The 12,592-nt window shown below is 33.6% G+C and overlaps 1 protein-coding gene across 2 annotated transcripts in view; it reads right to left on the reverse strand.

Annotated features, from left to right (window-relative positions):
• LOC110374058 (myosuppressin) overlaps window positions 1-12,592 on the reverse strand; it is a 29,528-nt gene extending 16,936 nt beyond the window's left edge. Inside the window, exon 1 of one of the 2 annotated variants that reach the window (XM_021331607.3) lies at window positions 12,441-12,592. In XM_021331607.3, coding sequence (XP_021187282.1) covers window positions 12,441-12,451 — 11 coding nt within the window. In that variant the 5' untranslated portion in view covers window positions 12,452-12,592. The remainder of the gene's footprint in view (window positions 1-12,440) is intronic. The other variant, XM_021331606.3, reaches the window with a different exon arrangement.

The raw sequence follows: 12,592 nt of genomic DNA on the forward strand, positions 1-12,592 counted from the left end.
AGATAGTGTTAAATATACGAGTATCTTTTGAAGATTTTTTGGCATAAAATTTTAATTAGGTGTACTCATCATCTGCTGCCTAACCTTTTCCTGTGGTCAGCTGAGTACCATTCCTACATAGAGCGCCTGCTTTTCTAGCTTGGGTAGCCCCATTTGTAAATTAACTTGTTTGTCCGGGCCACCCGATACCCATTGATGTGAATGATGTTGTCAGACTATCAGGCTTTCTGACCAGTCATAAGGACTGCGAAATATATTCAAATGACAGTCGAGACCAACGAAAAATCATATTATTTTTAAAGTTGTAGCTTCTTTCATTCGTAAGAACAAAGGAGATTAAACTGAAAGTCGTTTACAACACACCAGTAGGTATCAACTTACCCGCGCGAAATAATTTGAAGTCATGTGATTATATACAAAGGTTTGAGGTATGTTTTGCATAAAATAATGAGAAAAAATAAAAGCTTGTAAAATAAAAAGTTCATGATTATGACCTCAGCATATATTACCAAATTAGAAACAGTCGCAAAAAAATCTAGAAAAAGATACTTTCTCCTTATAGAAGGGCCCGAAAAAAATATGTTACTTAATAGCAGCTTTATCGTCACAAAACATGATACACGAGGACAAACAAGTAATTAGGTAAAAGGCACCCTTGTATAATTTTATTCCGGTTAAAATATAAGACCTCAGCAATCATTTCGCATTTAAAATACCATGTTTTTATAATTAATTGCAAACATGTCATTAGGGCCCTTCCTAATATTCTAAACCTCATTCTAACACCAGGATTCATCATCAATTACAAAAATATTATTATTATTTAAGAGATTTTCCCCCGCACTCAGAGACTAATGATTACTTAAGTCAGTCCTTAGTGACAGATTCTCATAGAAATTCTACACTAAGGAACGGCTTAAGTAACCATGAAATGTCTCTGAGTGTGTCAATTAGTCAACAAAAAACAATTTTAAAGATTGATAAAATCTTCACACCCAATTCAAAATCAATCAAAGAGGATGAGAGATGGATGCTACCATAATCCAGACTTTACATGCCAAACTTCATCCCCCCCCCCTTGCAAAGCATTACTAATCGCCCCCCACAGCCGCGCAACAGACCCTAATAATGTGCGACACAACAAATTGAAAACTAAATAGTTCCCCGTCAGAATAATTGTAACAAATCGATGTTAGGGACAGATTACTGAAACTAAATAAACCGAATATACGGCGACAGGTAGCCATTTGTCTGAACCACCGTAATTTCCGATGGAGATCAGACCTCTGACTCTCCGTTAGTCATTCTGACGTTATTGCGTACGTGGATTTTTGCGCAGTTGATCTGATTAGGGGGTGTCTGTGTTTAGGCGTTAATTCGTTGTCTCCGGCCCGTATAGAGAGAAGTCCTTGTTGTTATATTGTCTACGTGAAGTTCTGTTAGTTAGGTAAAAAACTTCAGGAAACACGATAAGAAGGATAGGTAATAGGTACAAAACAAATTTATTGAAATTACCTAAAAATCAGCACTTTTTGAAGGCGTTCTTTTGTAAAAATTGAAAAAATTTTCAAGGAAATTAAATAAAATCACGAGAAATCCTTTTTAAAGGTACTGACACAATCCAAGACAGATGCCAACTTACGTAGTATCAATTTAATATGAAATAATATCCCACAATCTCTCACACACAGGACATATCACACAGAGTGCATCTTATGCATTTGACGTTAACCTTAAAGATAGACGATCTCATTTTATGCGTTTTGAGAATTTCTATCAAAGATATGTTTAAGAACTAGGGAAATCAGTTATAGAATCCTCTGTATTAGATAGAAATACTAATTTTAAAACTACGGACAACAGAATTAAATCATCGTAAGCGTCAATCTCACTGTCCTATTATCTACAATCCATAGCCTAACTATTATTCAATGCATATCACCATCGATTGCAATGTCCTATAATCTACAATCCACGATTCTCGAATGCATATCCCTCAGTCCTTAAAATAGGACAGCACCTACATGACATGTCCTCCATACAGGACAGTTGTGAACGACGTGAATCGGCAACAGCATGCACAGAACTTTTGCTCTGAAACTAAACTGACGGCCGTATGAAGTGACAAAAGAATAGAGACTCTAGTGATGTGCATATGTGGGTATTATGCTTTATCGATAACTAAGTTCTCTCTTTTGAACAGTGCAAAATGTAGGAAAGGATTACTTATGTATAGAATAGCAATTTGAATAGGTAAAGCCTTCTTATATAGGCAGGTTTGCTTGAAAAGAGACCCTGGTACCCGGTTTTGTGATCGGTTTTATATAAGCAGTCCTAAAAAATGCTACAATAAAATATTTTTGTATGACCAAAAACCACCGAGCTAAAATTTGGTACACAATAGCTTAAAGTTTGAGAAAGGACATATGCAGGCTAGTTTTTACTCGGTTGCGGAAAGTTGTTCTCTCGGGACGTGGGTGAATCCGCGGGGAATTCGAAACAGCTACCGTTAAGTATTTGATTGAAACAATATGACGAAACGAATAATTTCGTCTCTTGTGTCTGCATATTCCTCACCCATTCCCATATTCAATTATACCCCACATACAATACCTAGATGCATTACAGCGTAAGCAATGAACAGACAGTCAAGAGCTTTGGTCACTGTAAGTACACGCTGAGTACTCAGTAATAGGTCAAAGGAGGTTCCACTGAATGCAGACGCGTCTTGTCTTTGATAGACGTAGCCGCTTGACTGCACTGTTAATTGTTATACAGCTATATATTACAGCTGTAAGAGAAGGGAAATTCAACGAAAAGGATGAATAGGTTATAACCAGTTAATTTGTTATACGTCTAGAATAAAAAAAAATGCAAGCGTTAAACGGGTGAACCGATTTCGTTTTTTAGATAAAAAGTGATGAATTATGATGCACTAAGCTATAAGCAGCCATAATTCTTTACGTCTGGGACACAAAAAATGACTGTTGAATATAAACTTCGTAAAATAGATTAATCTATCAAATTGCACCAAGTCTGAACCAAAAACTTTACAAAAAAAATATTGGTAGCGCGTATAGCTTCAAAGATACCCTGAGATATTTTTTTCTGGGGCGCAGTATCAACAAAAATACCCACATTATTTTCCCCAAAAAAGCATTAAAAGCTGTAAAGGTGCCATGAATTTCAAATCATGGTAATTTAATATAATATATAAACGAAACACGCGTCTGCACGTGTGCCCTTTGAAATGTAAATACCCGTGCCATAAGTTACCACGCAATTAGTGTCCACTAGAAAATAGGCCAATTAACATTCATAGTCTAACCTTTTTGGTAACACCTCTTTTGAATTGAATTATCTTTTTTTTATGGCAACACCAAATTAGTTTTATAATTGGAACCTTGAAATAAAAATTATTTTTTTAGGCTTTTAGGTTCAACAAATTACATGTAAAATATCTAAATCTTCTTTAAAGACATGACAGACGCGCAAAGCTCCGCGATGTGTAAAAGAAAAATGTACAGAATCCCACATGTCCCTTTTGCCCTAAAGCAATTCCTTTGTCTATAAGTAATTCTGAGCAAAAAAAAAATACCAAAACGACAACGATTTCATTTCTAAATACAAACAATTTTCTTGTTAGGGTTTAAAAATAGAACATTCGTATTTTGGAATTCGAATTCACGTTCCGAAGTAGTCAAACGTCATTGAGCTGCACGTGACATCACAATACACGAACATGGAGGTACAAACTGTACAGAACTGAGTCGATTAGCGCCGATAGTCTTAATTTGAAATCTGCTTTTCAGAAGCATCACCCAAGAAAAACTGTAGTTAAAAAAAATAGACTGTCTATAAAACGAATCTTCAATACTTCTCAAATTATAATAAGGGTACATCCACAGATTTGTTATGTTTTGTGGTGCATCACGGAAATATTAGGTAACATAACAACTACGTTTGACTTCATTATGATTTTTTTTCAAATTTATAAGTACAATGACCTCTGTTTAATTGTATTTTTTCTTGGGTGAATCAATTACCCATCATCTGGTACCTACTACTGATCCAAGACCCAACTAAATGTAGGCATGTCAAAGCATTCGGACCTCGTAGTTTCTACTCTGCCATCGTGCACAGTAGGTTCGGTATATCTATAGGTTTAATCGCAACGTGCACAATGTCCACTCCACGCTCGCTTGATTGCCCGATTCGACCCCAAACTAGAATCCAGTCAGTTAATTACCGCGTTCGAAAATCTGATTAGGAGTCAACGCGCGCTTTCCAAAAAGTGACAGTTGACGTACGTCCGCCATGACGGTTGGACATTATGCAACGGCACGAACGCGTTCAGCCTTGTTAATTACATCTCCGCTAATTACTTTTACAATATAAATGATGGTCACAAACCGGTTTGTTAGTTTCTAAGTGGAAGTTGAGGGTTAAAAAAGTGGCCGATGATTAATTACTTTTTAGGACATTCATGAAGCAAAAGTAGGTACACAAAAAAACGATAATTAATTCATTAAATAGATATTGCGATCTTAAATCCATAATAAGCAGTATTTTTTACACTTTTGGTTACAAAGAAAGCAAATTGGATCTACCATTAACATAGCCCGAAAACAGAATTACAAGAAACAGAATAAAAACTGCATAGGTAATATGATTACCTATCAGTTAAAAGAATAAGAACCTCTTTCGTAACTTTCCTTAGACCTCATTAACTTTACCCGCGGCAAATCGACCTTTTAAGAAACAATATTGGATTCAATACCGATATATTTCCTCGGGGACATCAGGTCTGATTGTGGTCACAGTTCAAACAGGTTAAAATAACCTATAACCTGTGTTATTTTACGTTTTTAAGTTATTTCACTGTAATGGCGGACTGGTCTCTAGAGCGTTTCCACTTCAGCTGTGAAAAGGTTGAAATAATATTTTGTTCGATTATTTTTAGATGAAAATTATTGCTTGATTTAATGGCTATAGAAATGTAGGATTAAGATTGAAGCAATGTTTTTAAATTATAAGTAAGCCATTTTAAGAATCAACAAAAATGGAGACTTCTTGGCCTACCCGAATAAAAAGTAGTCGGGCCCTTCTCAACAAATGCGCTTTTAAGCACTGACAGATTTTTTTTACATCGGGCAATTAACCCTTCAGCTTTTTAATACGATGGTGTTGAGATATATTAGCATATATAAAGTCTAGTTCTAAATCAATCTTCTGTGTATATATTTAGGTAATCAAACAGACAGAACTTCAACAAAGCGCCTTCAGATTATATCAAAATGTCTTTCTTTATCTTGTGGCTTTACGCTATTTATAGCAGCCTTTCAATATTGCCCTAGGATAAGGCTGAAGATATTTAAATACGTAGGTACTTACTATAATATGTAGGTACCTCTATAGTATTCTAAAGCCTAAAACCAATATTAAATCAGAAAGGAATTCCATTCTGTCTTCTTTTTATCTTACCTCACTTACTTTACCTACTCAAACAAATTGTCCCAAAATAATATGTAAACAATGACGAACGTGAAATTCGCTGTTCACAATTTTACCGATATCCTTGTAAATGCGGTGCAGGGGTGTCACTCTGTGGTATGGATTAAATAAGATGTGACTTATTTATCACTAGGTATATAAGTACCTAAACACTTTATTGAATAAATCAAAATACAGTGACGACTGTCATAGAAGTCGTCTCGTCAGCAGAAAGACGTCCACGGCTGAACAAAGGCCTCCCCCAATGTTGACTATACTCGATCTTCCGCAACCCGCATCGACTGTGTGCACGCATATTGTGCTCACTCTTAATTAATAAAAACGCAGAATATATTCGTTTACCTCATTCAGACACAGGTCCTTAATCATTTATTTCTAACCAAAACTGTCATTTAGAATCGCAACCAATAGGCAGCTTATGTTGCAATAGTACCGAATCTTTTGTGTAGTTGACACCTGACAATTTTCAAAGAAAAATAGTATTTTTGTGCTGACTGACAGAATTGTCAACGGCACCAAAAAACGGTCAGACCACACACAAAATGACACGCAAGTTGTGCACCCCTGTTACTACACACGACACGTAACCGATGTCTCATTAGCCGCGTGTTTTTTGCAACTGACACCGCGTGTCAATCGCGAAAACAAGGCCGATCATGTTATTAATTATTCATTAAATATTTAAACTTATTAAAATTTAAATATTTTCAGCCTGAAGGAATTTGTTGTATTAAATTAACTGTTGATTAATGTAGTTTGGACTTTATTTGTCAAGTAGATATTTTTTTGTTAACGTATTATGCACGATGCTCGCGTGACGTTAAAGTCACATTATTTAAAAGCTACTGCCAAACGTTATACACGTGCAGCCTGTGGAGCAGTTACACTAAAAAAGCCTACAATGCTCTGCGCGTCCAATATAATAACGCGTTCAGGGGTATGTTGGGGCTCCCTTGGAGGTGCAGTGCCTCCGGTATGTTTGCGGAGCATAGCACGGACGGCTTCCAGGCGGTACTTCGTAAGAGAACGGCCTCCCTGTGGTCTCGGGTAAAGGGGAGCAGCAACACGCTTCTGAGTGTGTTGTCGGACAGAGTTGACGGCCAGATGCTCTGGCACTGGTCGTCGATGCATGTTCATAATAATAATCACTTTAAATTTTACTAACATAGATTTTAAGTTTCTCATTTTACTAACATAATATGGACTGTGTACTGTGTGTGCTTAGTCTGAAATAAATATTTTCAATTTCAATTCAATTTCAATTTCAATTATTAATTTTATGTACTTAATAGGTAGTAGTAAGTAATATTAGAAAGCTGTAGAATCTGTGGGTCTTACTACAAAAACTTAAACATGTGTCAAACACTTCTCTAAAAAAATATGGCTGCAAAATGGACCTTATTTCAACGTCATAATTTGTCATTTTTTTAGACAAGTGTAAAACTGATGTTTAAAAGTGTTTTTGGTAAGACGGTGTTTGTTTAAACTCGCTAACCACAGGAACTATTGGTTTGATTTGAAAAAAAAAACAGAGTTAGATAGCCCGTTTATTGAGGATAGCTATAGGCTACTTTTATACGGATGCATGAAGTGATTCCCCTTTGACGCAAGCACACTGACGGAAACTAGTCAGAGTAGCTAAGGTAAAAACATTAGTGATAAAATAAAAACGGCTAAACACTACCATAGCATTAAGGTAAAGCATAAAATGTTTAAACAGACAATTTGCACTTAGGTACTGATAGTGAAATGTGCAATAATCCTTGCATTTACTGCAATGCATTGCAATAGCATTAGGAATAAAAGTAACTGGTTTCTGGAAGATTAACTTTAAATAGACTACGGTAATGTAAGTACTTAGGTAAGTAAAAAAAACATGACGTAAAACGATAGGAATTACGAGGTTTCACTCGCCCTTGGCCTAATAGGTACTTGATTTCTGCTTACATCCTAAAAGTTGCTAAAAACCTTTTCAACCGGGCACAAGAAAGGACTAACCTTTTCACACCGTAACCTGATAAATGATAAATTTTGAGTTCGAACCATAACTTTCACACGACAAATTGGTCTGATCCGGGTATCAACGCCACAACTTTCAAGCTCAGTAATTGTCCTTGTAATAATTATACCATAGATCAGATCATACTTTTCTATAATTGGTTCTGTCTACGTCTTTGCTTTTAATGTAATATTCCTTTGTATGCAGATACAAAGATAATCTAGAGGATGAAGGTATTTACTTACAGACCCAGCTATCTTTTGTCGCTGCACTTAACAAAATGCAATCGAGTATCTATAGATAGTTTCCAGTCCTACGCATTTGGTTTTGGTGGATAGTAAAATATGTAGGTAGTAATGTAAGTATAGTAACTTGTTGTAGATCTTCTGTCCAGAGTTTAGTGATAAAACTAAAGAGTAGTTTGATATATTTTTGGCTTAAACTCAACTGAATATGACGCTTAATTTTTACAACCCATTCGTAACACCACACCAATGCTATTAAAACTACAATATCAACAAAAACTAATTTTGGAAACGTATCCTCTTCAAAAATTTCCCTCCAAAATATTATAAAGGTTCATCTCGAAATATACAGGGTGTCCTAAACTCACGGTAATGACCACTTACCCACAAAGGAGGTAGCTTAAATTTCTACACCCTGTATATCAACGGCAAAGTTAGGATGGTAATCGCAATTTCCTCCTCGTTTAACCGAAAAAGCGTTTTCAAAAACTCAAAAGATAATAGGTATCTTTTTTCTTTTGTTCTTATAAAAACTTACAATTATCTTTAAAGATTAAAAAATCTTTAGGATAATTGGTTTAAAAGTTAGACATTATTAAAGTTATTTGTGTCTAGGCTAGATTTAATTTTATTTGTTTAAAATCGTTGTCTTTTGTAGCGAAATTAACTTTTAAGGCATTATCAATTTCGTTTCAAATTATTTAGTTTAGATTAACAGGATAATTAAAATCTTCTCGTTATTTTGTATTTGAGAATATCAGGTTTATAGTTAACTAATCTTTTTTTGTAAATTACGTACTTTTTCATCTACATAGAATAATTTTATCGTAATTGCTATTTCATCCTGAGACATGTATTAACTAGAAAAAAACCCCGCTATTAATTCGCAAATATTTGCAGCGCCTGAAAAAGGCCGTTAAGCTGTACTTTCACGTTTTTGTTAACTGTAAAATACATAACAAGCGAATAAATATTTTCAGCCTTACTACAAAAAACTTAAACATCTGTTGAATACTTGTCTAAAACAAGTGTGGCTGCAAAACGGAACTTATTTCAACGTCATAATTTGTCATTATTTTAGACAAGTGTTTAACAGGCGTTTAAAAGTTTTTGTGGTACGACGGTTTGAGTTTAACAAAAGTGTGGTATAAAATCCAAAAACATCAAAAACAATATCAACGATCGAAACAATAACTCATTCCACAGATGTTTTCTCACAAACACAAGGCTAACGTTACAATTACAATTTAATTCCAAGCGTTTTCCCCTCTTGACCATCGACTAGGGAATAAGAAATATATATGAGAAAGCTCGCCGTATACTGGGCAACAAGGCAACAGGTGTTTGTACCGGGTCTGAGGAGAAAAATTGCAGAACTTGCGTGTTTTAGTGTACGGGTCAGCGGTTGATTTCATCTTTTGTTTGTTGGTTTTTCTTTTATGGTTGGTTTGGACTTTAAATTTTTTTGCTAGTACAAAGAATTTTATTTTGGAATAAAAAAATCATACCAACATATTTTTTCAGTATCATTCAGCTTTTACTGACGATTTGATTTTAATTTGGACATAGAATAGAAATGAAACCTTTATTGCATTTCACAAAAATATTTTTAAGGAGTATCCATCAAGCCAAAAAACCAATAGAAAAAAGAAAATTCTGTTTCGTTTTTAAGTTAAACAGAAGTTGTTTGTTACTCTTTCGCGCAAAAACTGTTGATTTCGATAACTTTCGATAGCCTAAACGTCAAAGTAACTTATAGGCTACTTTTTATGTGAATTCGAACACTAAGCAACAACAAGCGTGCTATTCTAAACTTAACAAAAAAAAGAAAGAAAAAAAAGAATTCACGCGGCAGTACTTAGTAGGTACTTTATAGTCAGGCTGTAGTTTTTACAAAAGATGTTAAATTAAAAGGCAATACGAGTCTTAGTTAGGTCATCTTGCGACGCGGAACTATGCCAATTAGCATTTTTCTTCACCCAGGATATTAACATAGTAATTACTATCTTCAAGCTAATATTATAGAATAGATTGGCTGATTCTTGGAACGGCGCATTACGTAATTTATTTTTTTAACTTTTTAATTTGAAAATGAAATTCGATTTACAATTGAAATTATTAAGAGTTGTTGAGTATCAAAGATATTTTTGAATCATTTTTGTCGAATATCTCTAAAGAGTTTATAAATAACCTTTCTTTGTAATAAGGGAACTTTGAACTAAAAAAAATGGATATAATCTTCAGCATATTATGTAATTATTTATGATTTTAGTTTTTAAAAATGTGGATGTTTGTATGTATTGTATCAAAAACCATATGGTTATACCAATTTGGAATAGAAGAATGCACGTAGTTATATTGGTTTAATTGTTAATTATTTTGCCCATTACTGTTAAATAAGTAGATAGTCTTTGTGTATAATAGATTAATTTCACGATATATCATTTGTAGTAAAACCAGTTTTAGTTATAGGGCAGCAGTTTAAAACTTTATAATTAATTATGATTAATGTTTTCCACACACATTACTTAAATTATCCCAAAGGGTGTAACTACTATAAACCTCAAACCAGTTCTACGCAGTAAACGAACTTACAAGATTTCCCTAAAGATAAGATATTTCAAATAATTTTAAGTATGTCTTTATCACCCATGACTAAACAAAGGTGAAGGAAAACATATTGAGGAAACCTGGACTTTAAAGTGTGAAATCACCAACTCGCATTGAGCAAGCGTGGTGATTAACGCTCAATCCTTCTCCGTGTGAGAGGAGGCCTGTGCCCAACAGTGGGACGATAAAAATGGCTGATGAAGATTTCACAACTTTAAAAAGATTTTTACAACTGTTATCTAGTACAAAATAAAGCGAAAAACTTCTCGATAAGTAAGTCAAATGATATTTACGAGAGACTGATCCCCGCTGAAAAGTTTTGGCTAACTTTGTTAAGTTACTTTAAAGCTTTGTTTTACAAGTTTTTTATTAGATGAGAACATGTTAACTTAATCGGTTTACAATACAACCAGTGTTGGGACTTTTAAAGTGGGATTTAGGCCACTATATGGGTTTAGTGGCAGTTGTTAGCATAATTTAGAAGTCATGAAGTTGTTGGTAAAAGCAAGTTTTTGAGATTTTTGTCAATTTGTAATTTGTAAGGCATGATGTAATATTTGTTAGTGACAAAGCTATTCAAATTTTCTTATTTACTTTAATCTTCATATAATGCCAAAAAACATAGAGTTTTAGGCAAAGGAAGGAAATTAATTTTCATAAGGCATTTTTTGAATGTCGTGCTCGTTGAGGTTTTCTGTGCATACCGTGTAAGTTCAAAAAACTTTGAATCATAAATGGGAGTAATATAGTAAAAAGCATCCCTTTGTAGAATTTTGTAATCAGAAGATACTTAATTGTACTCGTATGTACATTATAATGAATGCTAAGTATGTCTAAAAGTATTTTAGGCAAGACTAAAGGTTTTCTTCTACTAACTATACGGTAATCTCATGTTGTAATGGTAAGAAAAATACTTAAAAACCACATTTATCTGTGCTATAAGAGACATGTCTTTTGCGTTGGATTTTTCCTTTGTATATTTGTAACCATATTAGAAAAGTCGAAACAACGAATTGCTACTGATATTATTTAATATTCAGTGCAGTCAACATTACTATATTGTTCTTGTTGTATTGTTCTGTCTTCTTGAAAAATAATAGGTAATGAAGGTATGTATTTTATATTATGTAATTTAAAGAGGTCCTCAAATCGACGCGTGTTAGGCAATATCTTTATGTGTGAACATATTTATTTTTTGGATTGAAGTCTGATTTTGATAAAAATATAATATTTAATAAATAAATATCTGGACATCTGGTACTTTTCTCGCGGTTTTTGACCCATTTCATACAATTTTTTTTATCAAAGAACAGCAAATATTTTGTTAAAAATCTTTGAACGTTATTTAAGTACCTAGTAAGAAACTCTGCAAAATGGAGTGACGATCTGAAGACAGAAGTTATATGCGTTGAAGACCGAAGTTTAGCAAATGTCTGTATCCAACAATTAACCAATATAAAATAGGTTGATAATTATAAAATTGACTTTAAAAAGGTAATTTTGGTTTTCTGTAGAAATTGAAAGTTTAAATAAAGACGCTTCTTCACTGGCTTTTTAATAGCTTTAATAGCTGCGTATGGTCTGCAAAAACAGCCCACGCTCAACAAGTTTTATTGAAAAATTGTGTTGTAAACAAATTAAAGGTTTATTTTGGTATTATATTATAATAATTATTATAATATTTATAACTTTATTATTTGTTTTTATCTAACCCGATATCAAAGAGAAAAATAAGATGTATTTATATATCTACTTAAATTAGTTTAAAAGTAACTAGTTTTGTTCTGAATAGAGTTAGTAATAGTTTTTTTTATTCCGATTACTTGTTTAATAAAATGAATTTAAATAAATCCTAATTATTATTTGAATAAAATATGTAAAAACTATTTATGTAAGCCTAAATATAAAATGTTTAAATATATAATATAAAATGTTTCTTTGCTAAAAAATAATTACTTTTAGTCAGTATTACCAAAAAAAAATAAACCCGAAAAAATACCCCCTTCAACATTATCGTTACATTTACAAAACCCAAGTAAAAAAAAAAACGAAAAAAAAAATCTCAGACTTACCCCAAAGCCATTGCTGCTGTGTTTGCTACGACGGTACTACGGGACTACGCTGCTACGCTTCTGTCGTTCGTAGCAGAGCGGCGAGCTTTATATCCGCCGTAGCACCTCCCCGCGCCCCTCCCACTTGCATTTGCAAATATATTGCTGTTCAT

This window comes from Helicoverpa armigera, chromosome 23 (assembly GCF_030705265.1).
Source record: "Helicoverpa armigera isolate CAAS_96S chromosome 23, ASM3070526v1, whole genome shotgun sequence".
Taxonomy (NCBI): Eukaryota; Metazoa; Arthropoda; class Insecta; order Lepidoptera; family Noctuidae; genus Helicoverpa; species Helicoverpa armigera.